The 27,942-nt window shown below is 41.7% G+C and overlaps 1 protein-coding gene across 4 annotated transcripts in view; it reads right to left on the reverse strand.

Moving 5' to 3' along the window:
- Positions 1-27,942, reverse strand: part of LOC124124371 (ectonucleoside triphosphate diphosphohydrolase 8-like) — a 56,807-nt gene that overhangs the window by 12,596 nt on the left and 16,269 nt on the right. For 3 of the 4 annotated variants that reach the window (XM_046487512.2, XM_046487513.2, XM_046487514.2), the window contains exons 2-3: positions 22,688-23,586; positions 1,566-1,752 (exon numbers count right to left, since the gene is read on the reverse strand). In XM_046487512.2, the coding sequence (XP_046343468.2) occupies positions 1,566-1,752; positions 22,688-23,027 (527 nt within the window). In that variant the 5' untranslated portion in view covers positions 23,028-23,586. Of the gene's footprint in view, positions 1-1,565; positions 1,753-22,687; positions 23,587-23,721; positions 23,936-27,942 lie in introns of those variants that run through there. The other variant, XM_046487511.2, reaches the window with a different exon arrangement.

Genomic DNA, 27,942 nt, shown 5'->3' on the forward strand with positions numbered 1-27,942 from the left:
GAACTGGCGACGCGTTTCGTTAAGCGATGAGTCACGTTTTCTTCTTTAACGACGGGTGGAAGACAACGTGTATACCGACGTCGACATGGACGTTTTGCGCCGAACTGCGCCAACTACGCAGACAGTGGTGTTTAAGCAATCTCAACTGCCCATTACAGAGATGGAGAACCGTCTTTTTCAGTGACGAGTCACGGTTTCTACACAGACGTCCTGACGGAAGACCACGACTTTACCGCCGCCGCCATGAACGGTATGCTCCGAACTGCGTGCAGGAAGTGGACAGATTTGGTGGTGTGAGTTTTATGGTATGGGCGGGCATCTTGTACAGTGGGAGAACGGTGCCCCCGATATTGCCGTAATATTGCTAAAAGCGGCGTAAAGCCCTACTCATCCAGGTGCAAGGCAATCTCACAGCGCGGCGTTACTGTGATGAAATCAGACCTCACGTCATATCCATTCATGAACCGTCAAAACGTCATTTACCAGCATGACATACTCGACCCCATACCGCAAGATTAACCACAGGTTTCCTGCCCCAGAACAACATTCAGGTTCTTCCTTGACCATCAAGATCACCAGATCTCAACCCAACTGAACATTTATGGGACGAATTGGATTGACGTGTGCGACGCCATCCCAAGCCGCAGACCTGACCGGCTTTGCCTTTGGCTTTTCGGGATGTGTGTCAGAACATTCCAAAACTTGTAATCCACAATCTGATTCAGTCTGTGGGAAGACGATGCCAGACAAGCATGCACTTGTGGTGGTCATAACCGTTACTGACAGTCTTTGACCTTGACCTTTCTTTATGTGTCCTTTGTTGTCTCAACATCTGCAGTGATCTCAACATGTGTAACAGTGTTTTGTTCCTAATGGTCATGTAACTCCTATGTTTGCACTTGTAAATATATGACCCGTATAGATCCGGGTAGAGAATAGGTCTTCAGCAACCCACGCTTGCCGTAAAAAAGGTGACTATGCTTGTCGTAAGAGGCGACTAACGGGATCGGGTGGTCAGGCTCGCTGACTTGGTTGATGCATGTCATCGTATCCCAATTGCGTGGATCGATGCTCACGATGTCAATCACTGGATTGTCTGGTCTAGACTTGATTATTTACAGACCGCCGTCATATAGCTTGGATATTGCTGAGTGCGGCGTTATACAACAACAAACCATCTTATAAATATATTAAACAAATTACCTATGCGTTTCTTTTGAGTAGTATATTTCAGAAATCAGCCCTCTAACACTCCAGCACTAAAAAGCGTGAGTAAATTGTGTTTATATATCACGACATGTCCACTTATTGATGAAGAAATAAAATTGTTGGATAATAACAATCCTTGTTAACGACCCAACAACAATCCATTTTTATTTGGCGCTTTTCTATACTGGTTATCATGTTCAGTGCGCTCAGAGATGGATCAGTGTGGACTCCCTTTTCATTCTCAGCTCCATGGGGAGTATACAAAAGCACAACGTGACTTTAATGTACTCAGCGAGCACGGGCATGATGCTGACAAACCAAGGATGATAACCACAGAGGAAGACATTTATACTCACTTGACCGAGTCGAAGAATCCGTTGACAGCGTTGAGCGATATCCAGGCAAACACACCTTCCTCTTCGCCAGACAATATCCGGACATTTCTACCTCTAAACCGGAATGGGTTTAATGTCGTATTTGATAAAACATTCCTAATCCGGTTTAATAGGCCAAGGGCAATGTGGCCGTCTAAAATCCGGGCACCTGAAACATACAAATTATTCAATATATTTCAAGCTCACTGGCCTGGAGATTAAAGCGCTGGTTCGCGGAGACCCGGGTTCTATTTCTGGGGTTTTCCCCGCCCACTCACTCATGACTGCACACCAGTTGTTCTTTAGATATTGGCTTGGAACATATAACGCATGTGTTTCAGTGAATTCCAGTGAAAGTGAGTGTAGACTACCAAAGTTGTATGTCGTTGTCTGTTGCTCAGTATCAAGCAAGTAACATTCAGTAGGAAGCAAGTAACATTCTGTAGGGAACAAGTAACATTCTGTAGGGAACAAGTTAAAAGTGCATCTGTCTATCCGTTCATCCATGCATATCTATGATCCTACTTTGTGGAAAAAGATATGGTTAAGGCCCATATAATCTAATTTCTAAACTAAACTATTCATAGATGATCTATAAACGCATGAGTAAATCTGATCCCAGATGATCTAAAGCATGAGTTCACCATCTTCCCGAGGCAAGTGAGTTAACTGACTATAAAAGTCCAGTTTCCACCCATGCCGAACTAGGCTGGTGTTATGGAGTTACATTTTGGCTGGACTAACGAGTCTATGCATAGTCCAATCAAAATCGCGCTCCGAAATCGAAATCCGGTTCGTAAACTGTCATGCAGATTTCGGTCGACTGCAAGATTTGCAAAGCATGTGCACGGCTAACTCGTTGTCAACAGATATTTTCTAAATCTTTTCATGTTTTTAATCAAGGCGCTCGCGTGATTTGATGCACTTCGCGATGGAAGACTCGTTTTATCACAATATAGATCTTGATTATCGATCAGATCGTCTTGACTGGGCGCCACCGTTTTGTTTGAAGCAAATGCAAGTGGTACGAAAGGTTGAATCTGATTGGTCAATAGGAGAGGCATAGAAAAGACATAACTCGTAATAGCCACTGGTGGCGCTACGATCGAGCCCAGTAATTCCAGCCTAGTTCGGCAAGGGTGGAAACTGGACTTTTAAAGTCAGTTCACTCTCTTGCCTCGGGGAGATGGAGTTCACTGACGTGTATCGACACAGTGGAAGAGGCCACATGAGACTCTATAGGGGATAAGAAGCTAACCAAGGAAATGCTAATTAATCTGCTCTACACAGCTTCAGCAGCCTAAGTTGTAAACAGAAGATAACCCTATCATATGAAATTGTTTTTAGTCAGGACAACGCCATGAGTGGGATGGAGACTTTGTATTTCCTTCTCCATTCAGATGAGAAATGAGGATTAACAAATCAAACAGAGTGTATGTATGTTAGCAGTCATGTTCATATCAATGTCAGAATGTTGAATGCACTTGTTGCTGTCAGATATTTCCCGAATATACGCGGAGGTAGATTTGGTTACCATGCTGGCCACAAGTTCAAGGTTAACAGACAGAAAGATGACACAACATATTGGAGATGCACGGTTCAACACTGCAAAGGAACAACCCAGACCTCCGATGGCCTTCTGCAGAAAGTTGGACCCAACGCACACAACCATGAACTCTTTCCTCCACATACATGCCGTTGACGTGTTCAAGGCGAGACCGTTGTTCTTGAGAGGTCAAGAACAGAGACTACGCCCATCCCTTCCATCCATGATGATGAGCTGTCCGTCCTGAGCTAGAATGTCTTGAATCAAACTAATACGTATTTGGAAGGGGCAGATATTGTTGATGTTCACTACTCTAATGAAACCAACAAGCACGGGCATGTTGTATATACCAAGATGTATGATTCATTTGAATATGGGATTCGAACCCATGACACACGTCTATCGGAAGCTGAGTATACAATGACACATGGAGGAGGAGAAGGCAACATTTGCGTTGCAGAGTACATGCAGAAATGGGATGGCATCCTATCTAAGTCAGAAACGCGCGCATAATTATGAACAGACTACTATTTAATTTCTCACAAACTTTCTATTTAAATGTATTAAGGCTCACAAAAATGTTTTTTTTACTTATCCATGTTAGAGAACTCCAGGGGGTTGGAAGTAGCCCGATAGCACTTATCACAAAATGTTTCCTACCAATGCTTATCACAAGGGAATTCCTACAACCGCTCTATACATGTCAAGCTGTGTCGTACATACGCTAAGGAATGACTGGCTGTTCGCTCCCCAGAAGAACCGTATATCGTGTGATCATCAAATACAGATGCTTTGAAACGCTCTTGAAAACAAGATGCATACGATGTCCTGGCAGACATAAGCTATGGAATACGGGAATCCTACATGTGCGGCTTCAGAGAAGGAAACATACGACGGATATTTATAGTACTGCAGAATGTGTAACACGAGCTGCCTATAGCGTTCCCGACTAATACAGCGTTTCATAACTAACAGGGCACCTGCAGACCAAAACGTATACTCATCTGTCACATCTCTGTCATTGTTACGTCTGAATGTCGCTATTGCATTACCTACCACTGACGGATTGTACAGAGGGATGTTTTCAACACAGACAGTGAGGAGAAAGAACTCCACTTACACATGTCAAGTTCTGTCATCTTGGCGGTTTTACTTCCTCAGCTGAATGTGATCATGTTGGTGATGCAACAGATACGTGAGAGCATCATCAGATCTACTGATCTACAGATCATCATCAGCTGTTGTATGTGTTCGTCTGAAAGTGACTGCTGCCCAGTAGTCGGTAGGCCGTACACTCAAGGACCCGCTATCTAGTTGATGTATTTGTGTGAGTGGCAGGTGCTACCTGGAGTGCAGGATATGCATACCGTTCTCGCGAACACCTGGTGTCATCACTGATTTTAAGTGATCCATTCATATACTTTCCACTGCTATTTTAGATTTTACCCCAAATGGATTCTGTTTCGGCAGATAATCGAGACTTGTTAAGCTCTGGCCTTGACGTTTTATATTTACACTAAGCGATCTGAACCCTACTATAGTAAGTCTATGTTGGGAGTATGGGAGTACAAAGAGCGCTTTGCACAGGTGGACCCTGGGGACATTCCCGGACATATGATTGGATGAATTGTACCAATACTTTATCCTCGTGACAACATGTTTGGATGAGATACTATATCCTCCTAAGAACTTGACATATGACAATAAGTCGCTCCATCACTGCCACGGCATTGGACACCAATAATGGAATTCACATATTGTACCCCCGTGGGAATTTCATCCGGGCGAACGCTTTAACGTATATGATACCACAATTGTCCCTAACTTGAGACCATTTTCACTCACATAATTTTCACTACTATTTTGCCTTTTACGCCCAATGGAATCTGTTTCGGCGAATAATCGAGACTGGTTATTCGCCGGCGTTGACGTTGTATATTTAGATATTCCATCCATGAATGGAAAGACCGGAAGTCTCACCACAAAACACGGCAAAAATATTCGAAATATTCATGAGAATACACTTAAATCCATTCAGTTGTCAAATGTCAAGGTAACAGTCGAGGTCGCCCACTAATGGTTTGTTAACAAAATGATGTAGCCTGATCGGAAATGTACTTAAGTAGGTGTACATGATCTGAAGGATGGGGCTATATTTGACTGATTTGTGGCACATTGTCATGTCGGGTCATAGTCCCTGGATAGTAAGGCAATTTCCAGTCCGTAATATTGAATTATAGTCAGGTTCGACAACGTCACTTAAGGTCAAGGATTGTATTGTGTTATTTGATCTTGAAAGTCAAGGTCAACTAATGCGGGTATATTTCTTTGAATAGCTTTTACAACAGTGATAAACATTTGGAGTGCCGGTGTGTTAATATACTGAAGGAAACAAATAAGGGAACACATGAACGTACAAGAGTTCCTTAATTCTATTTCAGGTTAATTCACAAGCTTCGTACTGCACTGTGGGTGAAAATATCATATAAATAAAGGAACAATGTGATGAAGTGGTGTTCCCTTATTTGTTTCCCTCAGCATATGTCACTGTGTCCATGATACAGTCGGAATCGTACAATCGACTCTGCTCATAGGAGAGACTTCTTGTGGCTTTGGAAAGGGTTCTGTTGTGTTTATTTGGACAGTCACTGAAATATTCCTATTTATTATGAATCAGGTCAGTAGTGAACGGAGTTTCAAAAATCTGGAATTCATGGCTGTTGCAAAGGCTGACAGTGCGTAATGGTATTGGAATAGATGTGTGTTTGTAAGTGGTTAATGTCAAAGGTCAACATCAAAAGTGTCGAATTGGGCGCAATATCAGAACACAGAGACGATGGCGGTGAGTTTATGCCATTCAGATAGTTGAAACACAATTGAACATTTCTTTCACTAGGAAAATGACGCTGCAACATATCGCCAACAAACGTGTCAAAGCAGAAAGTCTTTAATATTTAATATTTTTGTTTTGTTTCTTGTTTTGAAAATAGATAAGCTTTGACAACTTGAAACACACACTTATCATAATGGTAATGGAGCGATGTGGTATTGCACAACCGTTATTCGTAATTAACGCCCTCAGAAAATACGCGTTTGTTAATTTCAGATTATGATGACAGCGATGATTCGAACTGACCAAGTCTTTTCTTTGTTTTAATGTCGCTGGTTTTGGATGGTGAGACCAGAGGTCAAAGGCCAACGAAGTTCCAGGTCGATGGGCAAATACAGGAAATGTACTCACTTGTAGAAATGTGATATCACGCTCGTTAAGATGTTGTATATCTTAAGAACATTATTAATTAATATTTCAGGGCCTCGTGCACTTCGATAAGGGAAGCCTTCCCCCAGTTGAGGGATTTTTCTCATTTGGTAGATGACAATTTAACGTTGATGCTTCAATGCCTTGAAACATCTACTTGATCACGACGAGTAGTTCTCTGCATACACCTTCTTTCCATACCAAACTAACATCAACCTTGAGCATAAAGGAGGATCCATTTGATTTCTATGGGGTGGGTGGGAAGATTGTTTAAATCAATAGATTCTTCAGAAATAGGCCAAAAATGAATAGTCTTTGGCAGTGATAATAATGAAAGTAATAGTGAAAATGAATAGATTGTTTGATGGTAGTCAGTAAATATGGTTTGATGGAAATAGCAAAGGAAACAAATATATTGTTCTCCCCCTCCCACCACCACCAAAACAAATCAAATGGATTCTCCTTAAGCGCAACCATGGCTAGATAATGTCAACTGTGTACTGAACCGTTTCATCCTGAGTAATACCGAATCACATTGTTCAACAAGACAACTTTGATCCAGAGGATCAACACGGCACGAAGAATTTTGTAGCATTCCTGCCTATTGATGCAAGTACCTACACTGTCATAAAGCGTACAAATGTCACTCGTGTGAAACAAATCCTAATTTGCATGTGGTACCTTCAGAATCAGGAATGAGAACATGACACATCTGAGATTAAATACATATGTAATAGAAAAATAGAAAACAAACGTATCATGAAAACAAAATTTATAATATGTTTTCATAACAATGACTTCTAAACATTTTTAATGTATTTTCAATAAACCAGATGTATTAAGTTGACACAATCATACATGATAACTGTTTACACTTCTTACTGAATGGTTTTGACAGCTTTTTTAGTTTACATGTATTTATAATATATTTAACCCTTGAAAGTCACGATATGGCTGAAATATTGCCGATGTTACTTAAATTTTTAACTCACTCACTCTAACTGAATGGAATGGTATAAAACTCTTTTGTTCGGCCTGTTCGCTCATTATGTGTCTGCAACATGTTGCTTTGTCTTGAGTTGAACGAACAATTATGGCAGTGGCGCAATGGCTGGGCGGAATGGCATAAAAAAAATGGTATATCTACAGTGGTAAAGCTATTAGTATGTTTTCATAATTAGTATTTATAAAGTAATAGTTACATTGTTTTAATATTATTTTATAATGAACTAGACCAGTGCAGACATGCATATATTCCATTACATATTCCATAATGATTTCTGCATTTCGTATGACAAATATTATTATACATGCGTGACACAAAGATATGGATTCTTTTATACATGTGTGTACATCTATCGGACAATTACTCCTATCATCGAGTTTGCTCCCTTCGATCATTGTGGCTGGGTAACACAAACATGTTTAGTGTAAGAAAAGTTGCAAAAACTCCATTGACGACATCCACATTCAGTGCTCCCGTAACATCGCATTCGTGACCAACTCGTGTTATTCCGGGACAAGCCGAATAGCGACTCGTGCCCATCTCGTGGCCATTTTTGTGACCGGGTTCCGTCTTAGCGCAAACGGGCATACCCAAAACAATTGTCAACTCGTTGCTTAATGGTTCACATATATTTTCCAACATATTATATATAATTCAGATGCAATTTAAAGCACATCGGACATGTGGAATTATACAGTATGATTGAACACATTTAACTGTGTCTTGGGTATATTTTTGGATGCAAGACATATTTAAAATCAAAAATTATTTCTGAGGGATTCTTTGACGAAGAACTTGAAATCATACGCGCATTCTGATTGGTTTGTCGTATTTTCGCACATAACATTCATTGATAGGGGGACGAGTTTTCTTGCAGGTTACGGAAAGGGGCGAGTGGTGACAAATCGTAACATCGTTGACAGTGAGTGAAGGATGATCTGACATAACGACTGCTTGGCATTTTGATTGGATAAATACTTTTTTCCTGCCTCAACATAACTTGCTTGATAACAGCGTTAGAACCTACACCGAAACGTCGCATTAATTGTAATAAAGAAGTTGTTCACCCATAAATCCTATCGTTACTTAGTAACTCCAACTTCTAAATGCTCATCAAAGAAGTTAAACGTCCTCTCACGATATGACACTGTATCAGGAAGCTGATATACCCTAAATACCCTGCATGACCAGATTCGCGTGCTATCCGTCCATATAAAGAAGTGCCAGTTCTAGTCTAGTTCTAGCTGGAAAAAAACCCGACAGAGCTATTAAATCTACGGCAGACAATGAACACCATTGTAAGGAAGAAATCTATCGCATCCTTGGAGAAAATTAGTCAAAATACCTCTTACCATAATTTTTTGTTGCAAGTTTCTTTGGCAATATGGTTGAATGATCGTCTGCTCAAAACACACGGGTGTCGTGTTTCAAATTGGAAATGGCAAGTAAATTTTGCTGTTGACAAGTAATAATTACATTGTTGCAATTATATTTATGATGAACGAGATAAGTGGAGACGTGCAGATATTGTTAAAACTTAAACCCACAACGTTGTTAGTGTGTATTTCTTACATAACCATGAACATACTTCGCTATAAGAGTTACCTCCCACATGCAAAACATACTGTATGTTTAACCCTGTAGTCTGACCCGTCAATTATTCATGCTGGCCTACACGGAAACAGGGTCAACTATCCCCGCCTGTCCCTATCCTATCATTGTCCAAAACATACACAAACGTTTGTAGTGTAATAACTTATAATTAGGGTTGTTTTAAAAATATATCCTCATAATTATTTATGTATTTCGTATGTACACATTTGTCATGTGTGAGACAAAGATAAAGTTTCTTTTCCAAGATTGTTTACATCTTTTCAGCGTTTGCTCTCCCTCCGATCATTGTTCGCGACAAACACAAACATTTTTATTGTAATAATTTACAGTTAGGTTTGTTTTTATAAAAAAAAATAATCTCATAATAAATCATCTATTTCGTACAAATACATGCCATTATACTTGTGCGAGACAAAGATACAGTTTCTTTTAAAAGTTTGTTTTCGTCAATGAAATGATTAATCACCCCGCCCCCCTCCACCCCTGGTAGGGTGGTCGAGTGGTTAAAGCGTTCGCCGAAGACCCGGGTTCGATTCTCCATATAGATACAATGTGTAAAGTCCATTTTCGATGTTATGCGGTGATATTGCTGGAATGTTGCTAAAGGCGTCGTAAAAACATGGTCATTCACTCACTCTTAAAGTTTAGCACTGCGGTTGAGGCACGCCGCTAGAACTGACGCAACCAGTCTGGCTATTCCTAAACGCTGTGTTGAGTTAACCCCATTAAAACAGATGCCTAACGTAAAACCTAACAGTAAAACATTTATGACCTTGAGTTCAACATCCACACCAGCATGTACATCAGTTGTGTAAACAAGATGAAAGCATTGTGAAAACCTCTTCAATAATGCTTTACTTTCATGAACGATGCCAATGAGTCTAGATCTCTCAGCGACATTACCGCACAAATTATAGAATTATCCAAGATTGACTTTGGTCGGTAGTTAAGCTTAATGTTCGGCACACATGGCAACCAGCGTCAAGTACAATGACCGCATTGACAACACTTCAACATCTGAACGCAATGTGTTGACTTTATACATAGAACAACGGATTTGTATTTTCGCATAGTTTACGCTACGTTTAGAAAACTCCAACGCCATCAGCAGCCAATAATCTGATGAATCGATGGTTTACGACACGCCCGGGATAGAGCAGACGTCTTATCTCTGATTGAACCAGACTGGGCTCCCGCAAACTGATATGTCTGTTTTTATATACCCAGGCGGCCGCACTGTCCAACAGCGGTACCAGTTTATGTATAAAGGCTATGTCCGATGAGACTTGATAACCTTACAATAACGGCGACTAAAGATAAATTGAGATCATTTTAAATTGTGTCTCGTTTACTCTTCCATACTGTGTATACGGTGTGCAGCAGCCACAAGATGGTCTTGCTGAGTTTCCATGAACTCGGTTACCATCTCATAACGGAACCAGCGTGACGCAATCTATAACTGCCAAGTACAAACAGGTAACTCAGTTAAATACACCCTCACCCAAGTCCTTTCACAACTCATTTGTTTTCATGTTTTCTATTAATAGCATGATGTTTTCCAGGTAAACCCCGTGCATGTTATAAGGATAAATCTTTCAAGATGTACACACACAGATACCTCATGGATACCGTCTCTGTCATAGGTATACCGCCCTGGCATATCGACTGTACAAGAGGGGCACCGCCAATATCACAGGGATATCGACAATATGATAGATATACAGTCTGTATCACAATAACACCACTTATATCACATATATGCCGCCTATATCACATGTATACCGTCTGTATCCATGGATTTCATGGTATCATGGCTTATAACACGGTGATATCGACACATTATTACAACAAGAATATCACAGGAATACCGCCTATATCACAGGAATACCGCCTATATCACATGGATACCGTCTATATCACAGGAATACCTCCTATATCACAGGAATACCGCCTATATCACAGGAATACCTCCTTTATCACAGGAATACCGCCTATATCACAGGGATACCGCATATATCACAGGGATACCGCCTATATCACAGGGATACCGTATATATCACAGGGATACCACCCAATTCTTTCGCGTGTAATGGTGTCGATTGGTGAAAGACACTCAGAATGAGTTGTGTCCCTTAGTTTCTAAGATCCGCTCGTCTGGGTTTGAACCCCAAGTCGGTGGTAGACCAGCAACGACCTGAGTAAATGAAAGTCTTGATCCTATTGTACTGTTATATGATGAAAATACTACTCAAAGCAACAATGGAACTAAATCACGCACTTACAGTACAAGATCAACCTTAAATATACTATACGCCACCCAGTGTGTATTTGGTAATTCTAATCACAAACGAACTAGACAATGCGTGTCAGTTATGAGGATAACACATTGCTTTTGCTCAAAGCATATCCATGTCACTGATCGATACCTCAGAAAGCCCCCAATACCACAAATTACCGCCCCTGCATATTCCATACAGGCAAAGTATGCCGTCGAGATTACTTCAGATAACAAACAAAGCAAATCAATGAACTCACTAAATCAATTAAAGGCTGGTAAACACTTCTCAATCCTAGTAATAGTTAACTCACTTCCATGCAATGGATGCCCTTCCCTGTGCAATACGTTGGCACTACAAACACAGGAATAGCAATGATCTCTACCCACCTTCCTGCATCAGCCAGCGTCAATGGCGTGTAATTGTATTCATTGAGGGTAATATCAACACACATTCTGTTGTCGGTGTAAATTCGGCACACATATGTAGAGCGACAACTTGAACAGCCAGCTGTTTGTAACCACATTGCCTTATATTGTCGCTCATACTTCCCCGTTCTAATTTAGCAGAGGCTCGTGAAGGAACAGTGGTTCTTAAAATAAATATCTGTTTTTTTTATCAAAGTTGTTAATATAAGCTAGGAAGCACACGCATATAAGCTAGGAAGCACACGTGTAATAATGATTGTCCGTAAGCACTGTTGGTGTCATCTTGACATGGCTTAGTCTTCTCGGCTAGGTTTTCAAGATGAGTGAGTGAATGTTGTTTAATGCCGCAGCCAACAATCGTCTAGCAATATCACGTCGACTTGTTAATTCGCGTCTGGGCAAGACAAACCCGTGGCAGACTGCATGAGTAACAAGCCACGCCTCGATAGTCCATGTTCCGATACGCGAGATCTCCCGTGATTCTAACTGTTGCTAATCACGTGACACAGGACACACTTTCCTTACAAAACGGCCTCCATTTGTACGAGACAGCTTGACTCCCATTCTCTGTCAGTAACCAGTTGGTAACTAGAGGTTGTAGACTTCGAATACTTATCGATGTAGGGAAATGTAGGTACATATACGTATTAAGATCACACGACGATACGTTTTGCAGAAGCCATTTTGTCCTTTAGCGTGTCCTTTGTTACTTGGTGAGTAAAAGGAGAGGAACATCAAGGATCACATACAACCAACAATGTCCCAGATTGTAACAATACGACAAGCTTGAGGAACGGGAGCCTATTCTGAGCCAGAATCCCCACGTGGTTTCAGTGCAGAAGACACTACGTTTTCTCCAATTGTCAAAAGTGTGGATTATTAAGAACTTCAAGTTAAGCCCTCAAAGACATCGTGCCCCACATCAGAAGGCATCACAGAGGAGGAAAATACACCAAGATAAACCTTATCTTAATCAAATACAACTAATATTGCTATATACACTAAACACTTTGTTGTTTTAATCTGGAATAGGAGACACCAGTAAAGACAACAGGAAGCAACCGTTCTCCTTGCACATGGTAACGACAGTGGAACCAAGTCCGTAGAATTTCTGGCATTCCTTTATGAATATCATTATTATTATCATTATTACTATTACCATCATTATATTTTACAGATTAAAATAAATAAATGTAGCAGTGAGGGTTCGGGTGATTCTGGCACAATCAGGCTGGTTAGACTCACTGTCAGCTCAGGGCCCTTGCCCCCACTACACGCAGCCCAGACAGCGAATGGGACTTCTCCCAGGAAGCGCTGCCTAGTCGAACCCACCAAGAACATTCAACACAAGAGAATGTGAAGACTTCCCAACAGAGCAGCCTTCTGCATTACCCAGATTGTCAGAAGGGCTGTATTCCTGGCAGCAAACCCGGGTACTCTCCCAATGTCAGGCAAAAGATTAGGAGGTACCAAAAGGCACTGAGAACAATGGGGAGTTGGACATCTTGGTACTTGGGATATTAGCGTGACATTTCGTAAGCGAGGTCCGCATATTTACCATGTTTTTCCTGAATCTTTTTTCAATCACATTAGTGTCAAAAGGGACAGAGTATTCGATGATATAAATGATTTCACTGGATTTATCCAAAAAAGACAATATCAGGTGTGGTGGCCTGGATACGTCTGAGGCTGAAAATGGGCCTATTCCAAAGAAATTTGTATTTTACATATTCCGGGTCGTACCATGGATAAACCTCTGTGCCAAAACCACAAGCATGGCGAAGACGGTAATAAAATGATCGAGCCACTCCATCATGTCGCTTAAGATACTGTGTTTGTGCCAAAGCTGGGCATCCACTCACAATGTGTTGGACAGTCTCATAAATTTCATTGGATTTATTAAAAAAAAGACAATATCAGGTGTGGTGGCCTGGATGCGTCTGAGGCTGTGTACGGACCTAATGCAAAATGTTTCATAATTAACATTTTCCACGACGCCCTGTACATATTCTGGGTCGTACCATGGATAGACATCACAAGCATGGCGAAATGTATCAGGGGTTCATTCACTTAGAATGGTGCTATTCAAGAGTACGAATTATGCCTTCGGTATATAAAAATTTCATTCATCAATTCTCTCAATGAACATCGGAATGTAGGAAGAGAAAAACTACCCCCACCCCCTCCTTCCTACCCCTCCCCTTCATTCTGCTTGTGTAATGCACCTGTTCCATTCCCTGCGCCGCCCTTCCCTTTCCTACGCTGCCAAAACATCCTGCGAAAAGTCAATGTCAGACTTCTTTCTCAACGATTCGAAACACATATACACCCACAGACTGAAGTCGTTTCCTCTTTCGCATGTTATTCAACATTACGGGTCTTCAGGCGTTACATCCCCCAATGATGTGGCAATGCAGGGACATTAGACAGTCTGACTTGCGGCAGTTCTCACTGTACGCCAGGGACATTGCCGTGTGGTCATGAGAGTCATCAGATGACGACTTTCAGCTGGTTGCAGGCACCACGATCGTGCCACGATAGATGGTCATTGTCGCGTTCACCTGCTAGAGTGGCAACTATAGTAAACTACGTTTATAACGAACACGGTTATAACGAACTGACGGATATAACGAACATATTTTTAGTCTCGGCCATTCGTTGTATTTATGCTTATAACGAACTACGGTTATATCCAACTAAAATCAGTGCTACCTTTGAGTTCGTTATAACCGTAGTTTACTGTATTTAGGTTCAAGTGGTAGCTTATCCCCGACCATCGGTGCGTTGGCATGCTCAGCATTTAGCCTTAATGAATATAAGCCCTTAAAAGTGTCGACTCCCAGACACCTAATCGTTTCATGATCATGCCTATACTTTCCTTAACGTAAGTGTCAGACTGTATGTAAGCGTTGGTGGATCAACGGAAGTATCACGAAACAAATTTTCACATACGGATCTAAAAATATGTTTGATCTGCTTTCAATTTTGCTTATGTTTATCATAACAACCCCCTTATAAATGTTTGGTATTGTATTTTATTCACGTCTTAATTAGATTTCAAAGACAATAGATTAAAAAGTCTTACAAGTTTCAAAGTAAGTACAACTTAGAGGATTCAAATGATTTTGTACACTGAAATTTAATATTTGTCTTGACGTAACATAATCTCTCGTCATTGAATGCTCTAATCATGCTATCATACGAACTAATCCAAAAGTGATTTTTTTTTTACAGAAACAATTGCTTTATGAACTATTGTAAAAGAAGCAAAATTTTACATGATATAGTTTCTGGTTTACTAGATGTATATTGATAATCTATGACGCTCTATGGTGCACGCTGTCTTTCCCCGTCTGTGGATACACTTGACAAGACCATGTACGTCTTACAACGTCAGATCCATTTGTCTGACACCTGGTGTCATCATTGGTTTTCAGTGATCCATTCATATAATTTTTACCGCTAGTTTGCCATTTACGCCCGGTGGAATCTGTTTAATCGGATAAACGAGACTGCTTATTCTCAGGTATTTACATTTTCTATTTACGTAAAAACATCATCAGACTGGATCATCAAATCATAATACATGTGTTTCGGGGTTCCTCTTTTTCTGCACATTAGAGACCTCATACCAACATATTCCAGATTATTTTGTAGGCCAGGTCTTTCCAGCAGATACGGCACCACGGGTGGCCGAGTCGTTTAAGGCGCCGCAATTCGCTGTAGGGAGTTGCGTCCCTTGGGCACGCCAGAAACCCATGATCGTGAGTTCGATTTCTGCATCACTTGCATCACTTCGGGCTTTCCTATCAAGATGACCGCCGTGATATAACCGGAACACTGTTCAATGCGGCGTTAAACCCAACTCACCCACTCACTCCAGTAGACATTAAACTACCAATCAAACACATTTGTGGGGTTAAATTGATGAGGTTTTGGCCTATGATCATACATATTCTCTATTGATTAGAGCCGTGAAGATCCGGGGAAGAATAGGTCTTCAGGAACCCATGCTTGCCGTAAAAGGCGAATATGCCTGTCGTAAGAGGCGACTAACGGGATCGGGTGGTCAGGCTCGCTGACTTGGCTAATGCATGTCATCGATCCCAAATGCGTTATTCATGATATCAATCACTGGATTATTTGTTCTAGACTTGATTATTTACAGACCGCCGTCATGTAGCTGGGATATTGCTGAGTGGGGCGTAAAACAAAAAAACAAAAAACAAAAACTCTATTTATTAAGTATTATACGGTGCTCGTCAGTATTGCCTGACTGTTGTGCAGACAAGACACAGATACCGGACACAACCGCTTGTTTCTGATTGCAGTTTCACGTTTGGTTCGGCAAAGATTAAGTGGAAGTACAGCGGTCTGGGCGACGCATGGCTGAGCACTATATAGGCAGGACAGATGCCCTCGGCGTGTGGCATGCTGATGGTACAGCACTTACAGTGTGATAATAAACACACAGCAGGGCTCACGTATACTCTACCATTGAGAGTCAATACTGGAAATCCATTCCATGAGCAAACATACCTTGTCAAAGCGATGAATTGAAACCCTAGACATAAATACCCACACGCACGCTGGTGTAAAGTGGAGACTCGCTTGCGCCAGTTGGCTGCTTATGTAATGCGTGTATACGTGTTCTGATTCAACCGTCAAGTGCTTGGGAATCAACGTAAATAATGATTTATATAGGCAACGCTGCCTGTACAACATGCCTCGTGTAAATACTCTATCAACATAGAATTCAGCTCAGTCATCAGTTCATTTTTTTAAATAAACACTACGTTCAAAACAAACCATTAATCTCGAGTGTGTGTAAATGGTGGACGGCTATCTTTGGTGAAACTTTTAAATTAAAAAATAATTACTCAGTGTTTCCTGTTGGTAAATGGGGAGATCGTAGTGGAAGGACGAGGTTCTTTTGGCCCAAAGGAACGAGAACATGATAAAATCGTTTAAATTTCGTTATCAGTTATCAGCAGTGTTAATATGAATGAGAATCAGAATGATATCTCCAAAACCTGCGCATGGTTTGATGAACACTTTTTCATGATATAGTCGGAATCAAACAATGGACTCTACTTTTAACAGAGCTTTTTTTATTATTATGTAATATTTTTTTAACTTATATCAACACCAAATGAAGGGAACACTAGTCATAATGGTTCTTATGACGCGATTTTAAAAGCCCCCAACTATTTGGCCATTAGCATGTCTGGAAACATATGTAAATAAATGCAGTACAAACATAACAGCTAAGGTGACAGATTTACTAAATTAGATTTACTCTCGAAGATTCCCAAAATCAACCATTTTCTCTCATTTGTGTAATGCTTGTGGACAATAGTTCCACAGCTTTTATGACAATAATTTAAACTTTCCCGAAGCTTTGACATTTTCAGTTGGCCAAAAGAGCCTTTATGATACCTTGTCCTCAGCATTAAAATATTAATTAGAAAACATAATAATTATAAGTTCTGGTTTTCCAGGAACACACACTCCCTCGCGGAGAATGTATTACTCATTACGCAGATATTGCTCCTCCGTGATAAACGAGAGCAAACACTTACTTCCTATTCAGTATTCTTCTTTCTTAGTAAATTCGAAAATCTGTTAATCCGGACAACAACGACGAGTAGATGTTCTGACAAGGGAGGTTACACTGTACAGCGGATGTTGTGGTTAGTCCAATGGACACTGTGCTTAAATATTCAACAGGATAATCATGAATAATGAAACCGAAAAGCGAGAAAAAGACTTCAGTTTGTCTCCAGTTTAACATCAGGTTAATAAAATCCCACTCTACCAATCCACTGCTTAAATAAATAAATAATAACACGTCAAGTTGACAGCAATGAAATAAACCACCTTGTCATAAAGAAATGTGCATCTCAAGAATTCCCTGAAAGTCTTTGACGCCCTTAGAAAAACGTTCCTCCTCGAGAAAAGATTGAAGAGACACTAAGTAACTCTCACAGCTATCTTATTACTACTCACTGTGACATTTGTACCAGTATACATTAAACATGGTTTTAACTTCACGATTGACGCGACTCTGGATGTGGTCCGTCCTTGAACAACATCTAATGATCCACCAAGACCTGTGTTCACTGTGTTCACTGTGTTCACTGTGTTCACTGTGGTTTCTATAGGTTTTATAGTTGATAGCAACTCACAACTCACGGTTCGCGACTCATTGATGAATACCAAGCTAATTATTTCTTCAGAATAAGGGAATAAGGAGCTAACTTCACGATTGAACAGGGAATAAGGAGTTAACTTCGCGACAGAACAGGGAATAACGTGTTAACTTCACGACTGTATGTGGAATAAGGAGTTAACTTCACGATTATACGGGGAATAAGGAGTTAACTTTGTCATTAAATGGAGAATAGGGGGTTAACTTTACGATTGAACGGGGAAAAAGGAGACAACTTCACCACTGGACAGGGAATAAGGTGGTAACCTGACGAAAGAACTTGGAATAAAGGATGAACTTCGCGATTGGACAGGGAATGAGGAATTAACTTCGCGATTGAACGGGGAATAAAGTATAAACTTCACGATTGGACAGGGAATAAGGTGTTACTTCACAATTGGACAGGGAATAAGGTGTAACTTCACAATTGGACAGGGAATAAGGTGTAACTTCACAATTGGACAGGGAATAAGGTGTAACTTCACAATTGGACAGGGAATAAGGTGTAACTTCACAATTGGACAGGGAATAAGGTGTAACTTCACAATTGAACAGGGAATAAGGTGTAACTTCACAATTGAACAGGGAATAAGTAGTTAACTTTACGATGTGATTGGGAATATAGCGTTACCTTCACGACTGGACAGGGAATAAGGAGTTAACCTCACGACTGAAAAGGGAATAAGGAGTTAACTTTACGATTCTGTAGGAATAAGCAGCTAACTCACGATCGTAAGGACATACAAGGAGTTCAAGACAGAACAGGGAATAATGTGTTAACTTTACTATTGAACAGGCAAAATGGAGTTAACTTCACGATTCTGTAGGGAATAAGGAGCGAACTCACGATCGTAAGGACAAACAAGGAGTTCAAGACAGAACAGGGAATAATGTGTTAACTTTACTATTGAACAGGCAAAATGGAGTTAACTTCACGATTCTGTAGGGAATAAGGAGCGAACTCACGATCGTAAGGACATACAAGGAGTTCAAGACAGAACAGGGAATAAGAAGGTAACTTCACGATTCTGTAGGGAATAAGGAGCGAACTCACGATCGTAAGGACATACAAGGCGTTCAAGACAGAACAGGGAATAAGGAGTTAACTTCACGATTCTGTAGGGAGTAAGGAGCTAACTCACGATCGTAAGGGCATAAACGGGGTTCACTTCACCTTTCAATTACGGGAAAGGAGTAAATTATAACTACAAGTTTCACGTTTTAATAAGGAAACAAGTTAAAGGTGAATTAGCTGACTTCACTGATCCGAAGAACAGCCACATATCAACATTACTGCCTGACTTGTCATGAACATGAGGAAAACGGAACCCGTTTAAAACTGATAGAATAGGTGCGGTTCCGCAGAGTCAAATGGGCTAGCCTGTAACTCTATAGTTCCAAATGCAACTGCACTCTGTGCACATGTTATGCTATGTAAGTTTCAAAATATGTTCTAGATTCGTTCTGCATAAATATGCACCAGGTGAACTCGCGTGTAGATTCCGTTAATCCATCCCCGACTCATCCTACTTCTTGAACACCAAGTGTACAAACATACATGGTGCTCTCCACACAGGCCCCTGGTGATACTTACTCCTACCAGGGGTAAACCCATTCGGTGATCCCCCATCCTCCGGGTACCGCCGCTATGGATGCCCTCGGGGGTAACGCCGCTGTTAGTGATCCCCTGCCCGGGTCTGCTACCCCCCCCCCCCCCCCAATCCTACACACACACACACACACACACACACACACACACACACACACACACACACACACACACACACACACACACACACACGACCGCCGAGCCAACGCCTCTACCGCTGAGCCCCAGCCCCCAGGGACTGCATGAGCTGCCGTAACTATAACGAACTATCATCGGCCATACTGACTGGCTATATACACAAGTTAATGGTCGAATCGTAAAGGAATAATATTTACCTGCACTTAGCGTGGTAGAAATAGGTCTGACAGACTGGGCACTGCTTGGGAAACCCGCGCGTACGAGGCTGTTTGGTGGAGGCTAAAGGTATGCTGTGAGGTATTGACATTATCTGTGATCTCATGACGTTATCAGGGTGACCTGTTGGCTATGGGAGGGAGCGCTGATACAATCAGATGCCACTTTTCAAGGCAGACACTCACAAGGTTAGGGCTGATATGTGTGGGTAAGCGTTCAACCCCGGTGAGGTGCGAATTGACATATCACAACATTTCCAGTCTTTGGGTCTTTTTGTGTGTGTGTGTGGGGGGGGGTGGGGGGTGGGGGGGGGGGGGGGGGGGGGGGGTGGGGGGGGGTGTGGGGGGGGGTGGGGGGGGTGGGGGGGGGGTGTGTGTCTGTCTGTGCGTTCTAGAAACATAATATGTTTGCATTTACGGGGGATGGGGTGGGGTGTAAACCAGAAGATAAATTATTTGCTTTCCAATTTTTCCGGGATCAATTGTTTTCCTCAAACCCAGACAATATAATATTACCACTTTATCGTCATTATAATTTTTATTATAATTAATAGTGTCAATAATTTAGTTTTTGTTGTTATTAATGTTTTATTACGTTTGTCGGGAGATATTAATTGTTCACTCTTTTCGGACCGGAATGTGGGTGGGATATATTTATTCAGCTACCGTTTAGTCAATGCTATGGGAATTACACAAGGAGTAAATAACCAGCATTAGCTAAGTACAACAATTAAATCAATTAACAAGTGTTAGAAACTTTGGAGACAGGCTATTTTATGTCAAATCTACAATTTGAACGTGTTTCAATCAAAGGTGACACTGACATGTGTCATAGCCATGTGGGCGAATCACAGTGCTGATGAACAATACAGAATGGTGAAACAATAAAAAGGACGAGAAATGAGTGAGTGTGGGCGAGTTGGGTTTAACGCCGCTTTGAACAGTATTCCGCTATTATCACGGCATGCCAGCTTGATGTGGGAGGAAAGTGATGCAGGTCTTAGACGTTTACCACTTTGGTGAAACCCACGAGCATGGGTATGTTAATGACAGCCCTAGAAACATAAGCAGGGCGATCCGGGATTCGAACCCGCGATCATAGGTTTCTGGCGTGCCCAAGGGACACAAATCTGCACAGAGATTTTCGGGCCTCACACGACTGGGCCACCGTGCCTCCCTTTGGCTGTGCTAGGCGACACGAGACAATAGCAGAAAGACTTATACTGACGCAGTTGTGCTATATATTAGTGGCGTTGCGGCATACAGATATATAGGGGCGGTCGGGTAGCCCAGTGGTTAAAGCGTTCGCTCGTCAGGCCGAAAACCCAGGTTCGATTCCCGACATGGGTACAATGTGTGAAGCCCATTGCTGATGTCCCCCGACGTGATATTGCTGGAATATTGATAAAAGCGGGGTAAAACCAAACTCACTCACCCACTCTAACTCACTCACTTACTCACCCATCAGATAAAGCTTCCTCTTTCTAAGTGCTGCAGCTGTTCACTTGATCAGTGTTTACATGCATTCAGATCGTGATATTGCTGGAATATTGCTAAAAGTGGCGTAAAACCATACTCACTCACTCACTCACTCACTCACTCACTCACTCACTCACTCGCTCACTCACTACAGATATATAGTTCACCCGTCAGTTTTACTTGTGACAGATTTAACCACAAAGAACAGGACGGTCAAGTAGGGGCCAAAAGCAGGGTCACGTCATAGTTGATAAAAATGCACTTCAGTACATCGTAGGGTATTAGTGGGGTGGCTTTGTTTAAGGTTAGACCACGATACATAACCTCCACCTTATCAACGACGGAGAGTCCCACACAGCCTACGACCTGTTTTATGACGGTGAATCTATTGATAACACAATATATCCTCCTCGCTGAATGAGCGTCAAAACATACTTTATGCTGCAGTAAATAGTACTAAACTATGACTCTCGAAGTGCTCTCTCTCTCTCGCTCGCTCTCTCTCTCTCTCTCTCTCTCTCTCTCTCTCTCTCTTGTTCGAAGTCTGTACTGAATGGTAAGTATCCCAATTGCGTGGATCGATGCTCATGATGTCAATCACTGGATTATTTACATACCGACGTCATATAGCTGGAATATTGCTGAGTGGGCGTAAATCCACATGAAACAAACAAAGAAACGTCCTTTCAGACATGTACTCTCTCCTCTCCCCCCCTCTCTCTCTCTCTCTCTCTCTCCCTGTCTCTCTCTCTCTCTTTCTCTCGTAGATAGCGGACATAAATCACATGTTGCAATGTATATAAACCTTATCAGTTAATCAGTTATCTGGGATCATTTCAACCTTCTTTCCCCCCTTACATGTGCAGCATATCGTATATGCAATAGTTCAACTGTCATGTTAGACGTCATTAATCACAGAAATAAGACATGACTTGTAAGTTATCGAGTATTGGACTAGCAGATTCCGACCCCAGCTTGTTACGTCACCCGATCAATGTTGACAAAGGCTGGTGTTCCATTTATTTACGCATGCCTATCAAACCCAACTGTGGGTCCGACACTACTATCGGGAAAGTTATCAAGGGACGCCGTACATGGTACCCACGTTGGGAATTGAACTCGTGCATTGTTGGAGAAGAGTGGGCACATGAACCGCATACCTACCACACCCTAACCCCCCCCCCCCCCCCCGAACCTAAAAGATATATATCGCTGTAAAAACCTTACAACCTTGCTCTAATTTACATGGTAGATTATGTTTGAGTCTAGAGATTGTTAGGTCAGTGTACAGTAGAGTAGTACGCCAAACTATGATACACTTACCAGCAGTTGCCATCAGGTAGATTGGTGTTGACGTCCACTTTTCTTCTGGAACAATGTCTTTAGCTTTGGTCACAATTGTAGACAGATATTTAGTTAAGCCCTCTCTGTGTGTGGCATAACGGCCTATTCCAGGGGTGAACTTGTGTCCATATCGTAAATCCATGGAGGGAATATCTGTCACTACTCTTGTGTTTTGCCATTCATACACCTTAATTTTAGTGCCACTGCTACCTGCGTCCAACATCACCCCAAACTGTGTCTCTCCCTCCGAATTAACACAGGTGACAATTGAGTACAGGTACACCGCAAAGGTCAACACGATTGTATAGAACTTGGTCATAACTGAAACCCTCTTGGTTAGATTATATAAAAAATATATATATAAGCTACTGTTCTGTGACTTGACTTAATGTTACTCGACAACAAGCACCATCCATATCATCCAGCTTGAGGGCGGTTCTATACGCCTACAGCACCAGAGGGCACAGTTGTCCGGTCAGTGAGTGACTGACTTGGCCCAGACATAAACACGTAGCAGAGCCCACCGGAGTATATGGGCCACGCTGCCGATAGGTGTCATCACACCTGTTGCCGTCACAGCAGACGATACCTACCAGCAGAACACTTTTGCCAAAGCAGACGACACACTGTAACGTGTTTTTGTATTTTACCCACTGTGGTCACAGCTTCATAATGTGATCCATGAACACCCACTTTACTATTTCAGTGCAGTCCTTTAAAGATCGAGACGTATCGTGGATGATCCAGGCTTAGCTGCACAACGAATTCAAAATGTCCAGGTAAAACATACAGCCACTTCCGTGTTGCAGAGGGCACAGCCTATCAGTAGGTTGTGGACTGTTCCCAGTTCGTCTCGTCTTCAGAGTCGTCGGTAACAGCTGAAAAACGAACAAGATGGAAATGATGATCCCCGTTCATTGAGAACTAAATATAAATTCCCGTATCCCCATGAAAAAAATGGTCAAACATTTTCCCGCTAAGTTATTACATAACCCGCGCGAGGCAATACCTACAAATGGTTCAAACGTTCTCTCAAGACAGAATCCTTGCGAGGGAAACGAGGGGAGACGGTGGTGTTATTGCCGCCGCAGGGAGGAGAGTATTCAGATACGGGGGACCATCTCGGGCGATGGAGGGACGCTCCGATACCACATTCACTTGGCCGCTAAACTAACGCCACACCGCCCCGCGATCTGCCGCCTGCCATCACCCCCTCGACAGTCAGTGTGCGAGCGTTATTACTCGGCTCTTACAGCCGATAGCACTGGCAATGGCCTAGTCCCAATAGACAAGCTATGCCCAGTGTGGGTAATTGTATTATCTATAAATCCTATGGTTTTCAAATCAAATCCGGAATAATGACGGAATATACAGACGCTGAAAACTGGGAATTCACATTTCCCCGTGGGAACACTAGACAAACCAGTAAACCAGACTCTGTGATAGAATCTTGCAATCATGGCATTTGGTATGGGCTTGGAATGAAATGAGCTCCTTATGACAAACATGGAATCGCTTGGTAGTTGATATAAAATAAACCAGAGTATCCCCCGAGAACGCTTGCTGTCGGCTTGTTAACGCGTTATTCCCTTGCCTTTAACAACGATTATTAGGTATGACAATGTCATCAAAAATAATTAAAGCTAGGCTTGCGATTTATCAAATAAGGTCGCTGTCAAATGAGACAGCGTTAAAAGCGGATACATGTTGATCCGTGATAAGTCTACGACAACGGGAAGAATCTGTTTCAAGTATTATGCAATTATCGGAATTTTAATAGGGTTTCAGTTTTTTACAGAAATTAGCACTTGCACAAGTGTTGTGTTTTCTATTTGCAGGGAAATGTTAGTCATGCATCAAGCTCGTTAACAAATCGTTGTATCAGATTGACTATGCCAAGCGCTTGCTGAATGATGTGCTTGCTCACGCCCATTAAACGCAACATATGTTCATACGAGCAGAACAAAGTACGCTGATGTGTTTGTGTTTTGAATTATAACATTCTCTTTGATGATTGATGATTTTGTTGACCTGCGCTCTATACTAGTCATCTTGGACTTCGTTCCACGAAGCATTTTTACCGTTACGACTGACGTAACTAATATGTTAACGCAGAGATACGGTGGTTGCAATGCTACGGTCGGTTTGTGGAACAAAACCTTCAACGATATAAATATGTTTACTCGGAGTCATCTACAGGAGAATGATTTAGTCTTTAATGTCCGCACACGTGTAAATATGCACGTACATTACACGCTATCGTGTCAAATCAGCGCTCACAGCGGAAAGGTTTAGTACATTTTGGTAAAAAATAGGAGAGCGGAAAGGAAAATATGTAAGAATAAGTGTTTCTTTAAAAGTTTTAAATACCAATGTTTGAAACAAAAAGTACGTATAAACATGAGAAAATGGCGTCTTTACTCCGCAGAAAACAGCAGTGATAACAATCTAGACAACACCGTCCCTGCTGTTTGCGAGTAATCGAATGAATGCGATAGCGGAAGAGAAGGAAACCAGTCCAGAGATAGGCTGGGCCATGTGGCACCAATCACCTAATTCAGTAGTATAAATGGACAGGTGTATACATATCTGCGGATATAGGAACTGGTGATAGACTTATACTTAACCCCAGAAATAAAGTTATCTCAATTAAAAACATATATATCTACAAAATAACAAAATAAATAAAAATCCAAATGGAACCCAGAACTGCTGGGGTAATCTAGACTTGTCTAATCATTCTAGACTTGAGTTTGACCCCTTTTGTAATATATTCTCTAGCGTCTGGGAGACAGACTTGAAATGGCGACGTAAGTTTGATACCGACGACAGTCGGTGATGCTCGCCCCTTTCCGTTACTTTAATGTCGATGACTTCCGATTCTTTTTCGGTGAATACAATTTCTCAATTGCTAAAAGGGGAGTTCCCCAAGATGGTTGTTAGCGCTAACAACAAGTGACTGCGTCAATATAGACATCATATATCAAGCCAAGAAAGTCGTTTCCGGACGCCAAATGAAACACGTGTTACGGTTCTAGACCTGTCTGTTGCCGTGGACTGTAAATTAACGTTTACTTCACATAAAACCTACACCTGTGACAGTAGTGAAAATGAGACCACAGCTGTTGGTTCTGAATAAAACAAAATGACCTGTGGGTTACTGTTATATTTTGAAAATATACTGCCAGATATATTCAAATGAACATCGTGTATCCCGGATGTAACCGAAGATAAGCGAAGTTTTTCTTGTTCCCTTGCGTCACCACTCCCCCTTTCCGTAACCTGCTAGAAGACCTATTCGGCTTGTCCCGGAATAACACGAGTTGGTCACGAATGGCTTGTTCCGAGGTAAAGCTGAATATTTCTCGTCTAGATGGCCTGAAGACGCTACAACTGAGCGTTGCTTTAAACGTTCATGTACAATATGTCCATGAGTTCCATTTCGTGTCCGTATGTTATGGAAATTGATTAGCTATTGAAAACTTTAAAGGGGTACTGTTGTACGGCGCCAGGCAACAAACAAACAAACGCTTACTTGTTTATGCAAATTGTGGGAGTGACGAGTGGTACTGGTAGGTCAGGACAGGACAAGCTGATTTTCGCGAACAGCTGATGTCATCACTTATTTCTACCGAAACTTTCTTACACCTTTCACCGCTCTTTTGCCTTTTATACCAATGGATTCTGTTTCGGTGGATAATCGAGACTGGTTTTTCTCTGGCGTTGGGGTTTTATATTCACATGTGCGAGGCATCATCAACAAACATGTTTTACTGTGCAGAGTGTTCTCCCTTTGGTGTGCCAGAAATCTATGATCCCAGATTCGCTCTGATGATATTTCTAGGTTTGTGTCATGGGTTTTAACAAAGTGGTAAAAACTAGAAAATACTCGTTCGATCCCAGGACGTGTCATACCAAAAGACGTTAAAAGATGGTACTTGTTGTTACCCTGTCTGGGGCTCGGCATTAAGGGCTTGAACAAGGACTGGTCGGCTCGGAGTCAGTATACTATGTCTGAGTCAGGTATTCATGTTAAACTGCGGCATGGTATCTCAGTGGGCTAGCACTATATATCGGCATCAGTCCAGACTAGCATAAGCAGCCACACACACACTCGCTATATAAGTGCAATAATCTTGGACGCGGCGTTAAACCCCATTTCACCTCACCTCAACTCTTCAGCAACCCATGCTTGTCGTAAAAGGCGTCTATGCTTGTCGTAAGAGGCGACTAGCGGGATCGGGTGGTCAGGCTCGCTGACTTGGTTGATGCATGTCATCGTATCCCAGTTGCTTGGATTGATGCTCATGATGATAATCACTGGATTCTCTGGTCTAGCTGAAATATTGTTGAGTGTGGCTTTAAACAACAAACAAAGAAAACAAAAGTTAACAGGGATCGCGGCCAATGTTTCTGGTTTCCCCGCCGTGATACGGCATACCGCGGAAAGCGGCGTTAACCCTACTAACTCAAGCGGAGATTTCGCGCGTGGAGATCTGGGTTAGAATAGATACCAGCCTTGCATTGCCTGTCGTAAGAGGCGATAAATTAGATATTCTATCAGACTAGAGTCACAGAATTGACAAATTATGTCCCCTGGTTCAAAAAACATTAATTTGTATCAATGAGTGCATCCACTTGGACATATTTTATTTAGAGACAGGATATTTTTCGGTCACTGCTTAAAAACACGCATATTTTTTTTCTGTAAAGGGTAAATGAGGAGCCGAAAACAAACACTTTTAAAAAACCCAATCCCAGCCCCTCCTTGAATTTTAGGTGGTAGTACCTTAAATTATCTGGGTCATTGTACTACCCCAGATGCCCAGTTAACGGTAAACTCCTGCAGGATCTCCATGCTGTAATTGGCCATGAATGCATCCCGCATCATCATACAAATAATCAATACGTAACAACCGGTGATTATAGATTCAGTACCTACACACCTGTACAACGTGTTTTCAGATAGTTTTGTTTCAGGGCCTGTATGAGAGACAGAGAGGTGCTTCACATTTTTCTTGTTTGTTCATTTAATGTTGACATACAGGAATTAAAAAAACCCACTAATACTATTTTGTTGATCCCCCATTTCCATTAATTGGGACATAAATGAAAGCTGACGGTAATGTAAAGAGATGTATCCTTGCACCTCTTCTTTCATGCCATGTAAACTGTGGTATTGTGTTAATATACTCCAGTCAAATAACACCCTATACTACATGCATGTATGTATC

Source organism: Haliotis rufescens, unplaced genomic scaffold (assembly GCF_023055435.1).
Source record: "Haliotis rufescens isolate VD_foot unplaced genomic scaffold, xgHalRufe1.0.p SCAF_3, whole genome shotgun sequence".
NCBI lineage: Eukaryota > Metazoa > Mollusca > Gastropoda > Lepetellida > Haliotidae > Haliotis > Haliotis rufescens.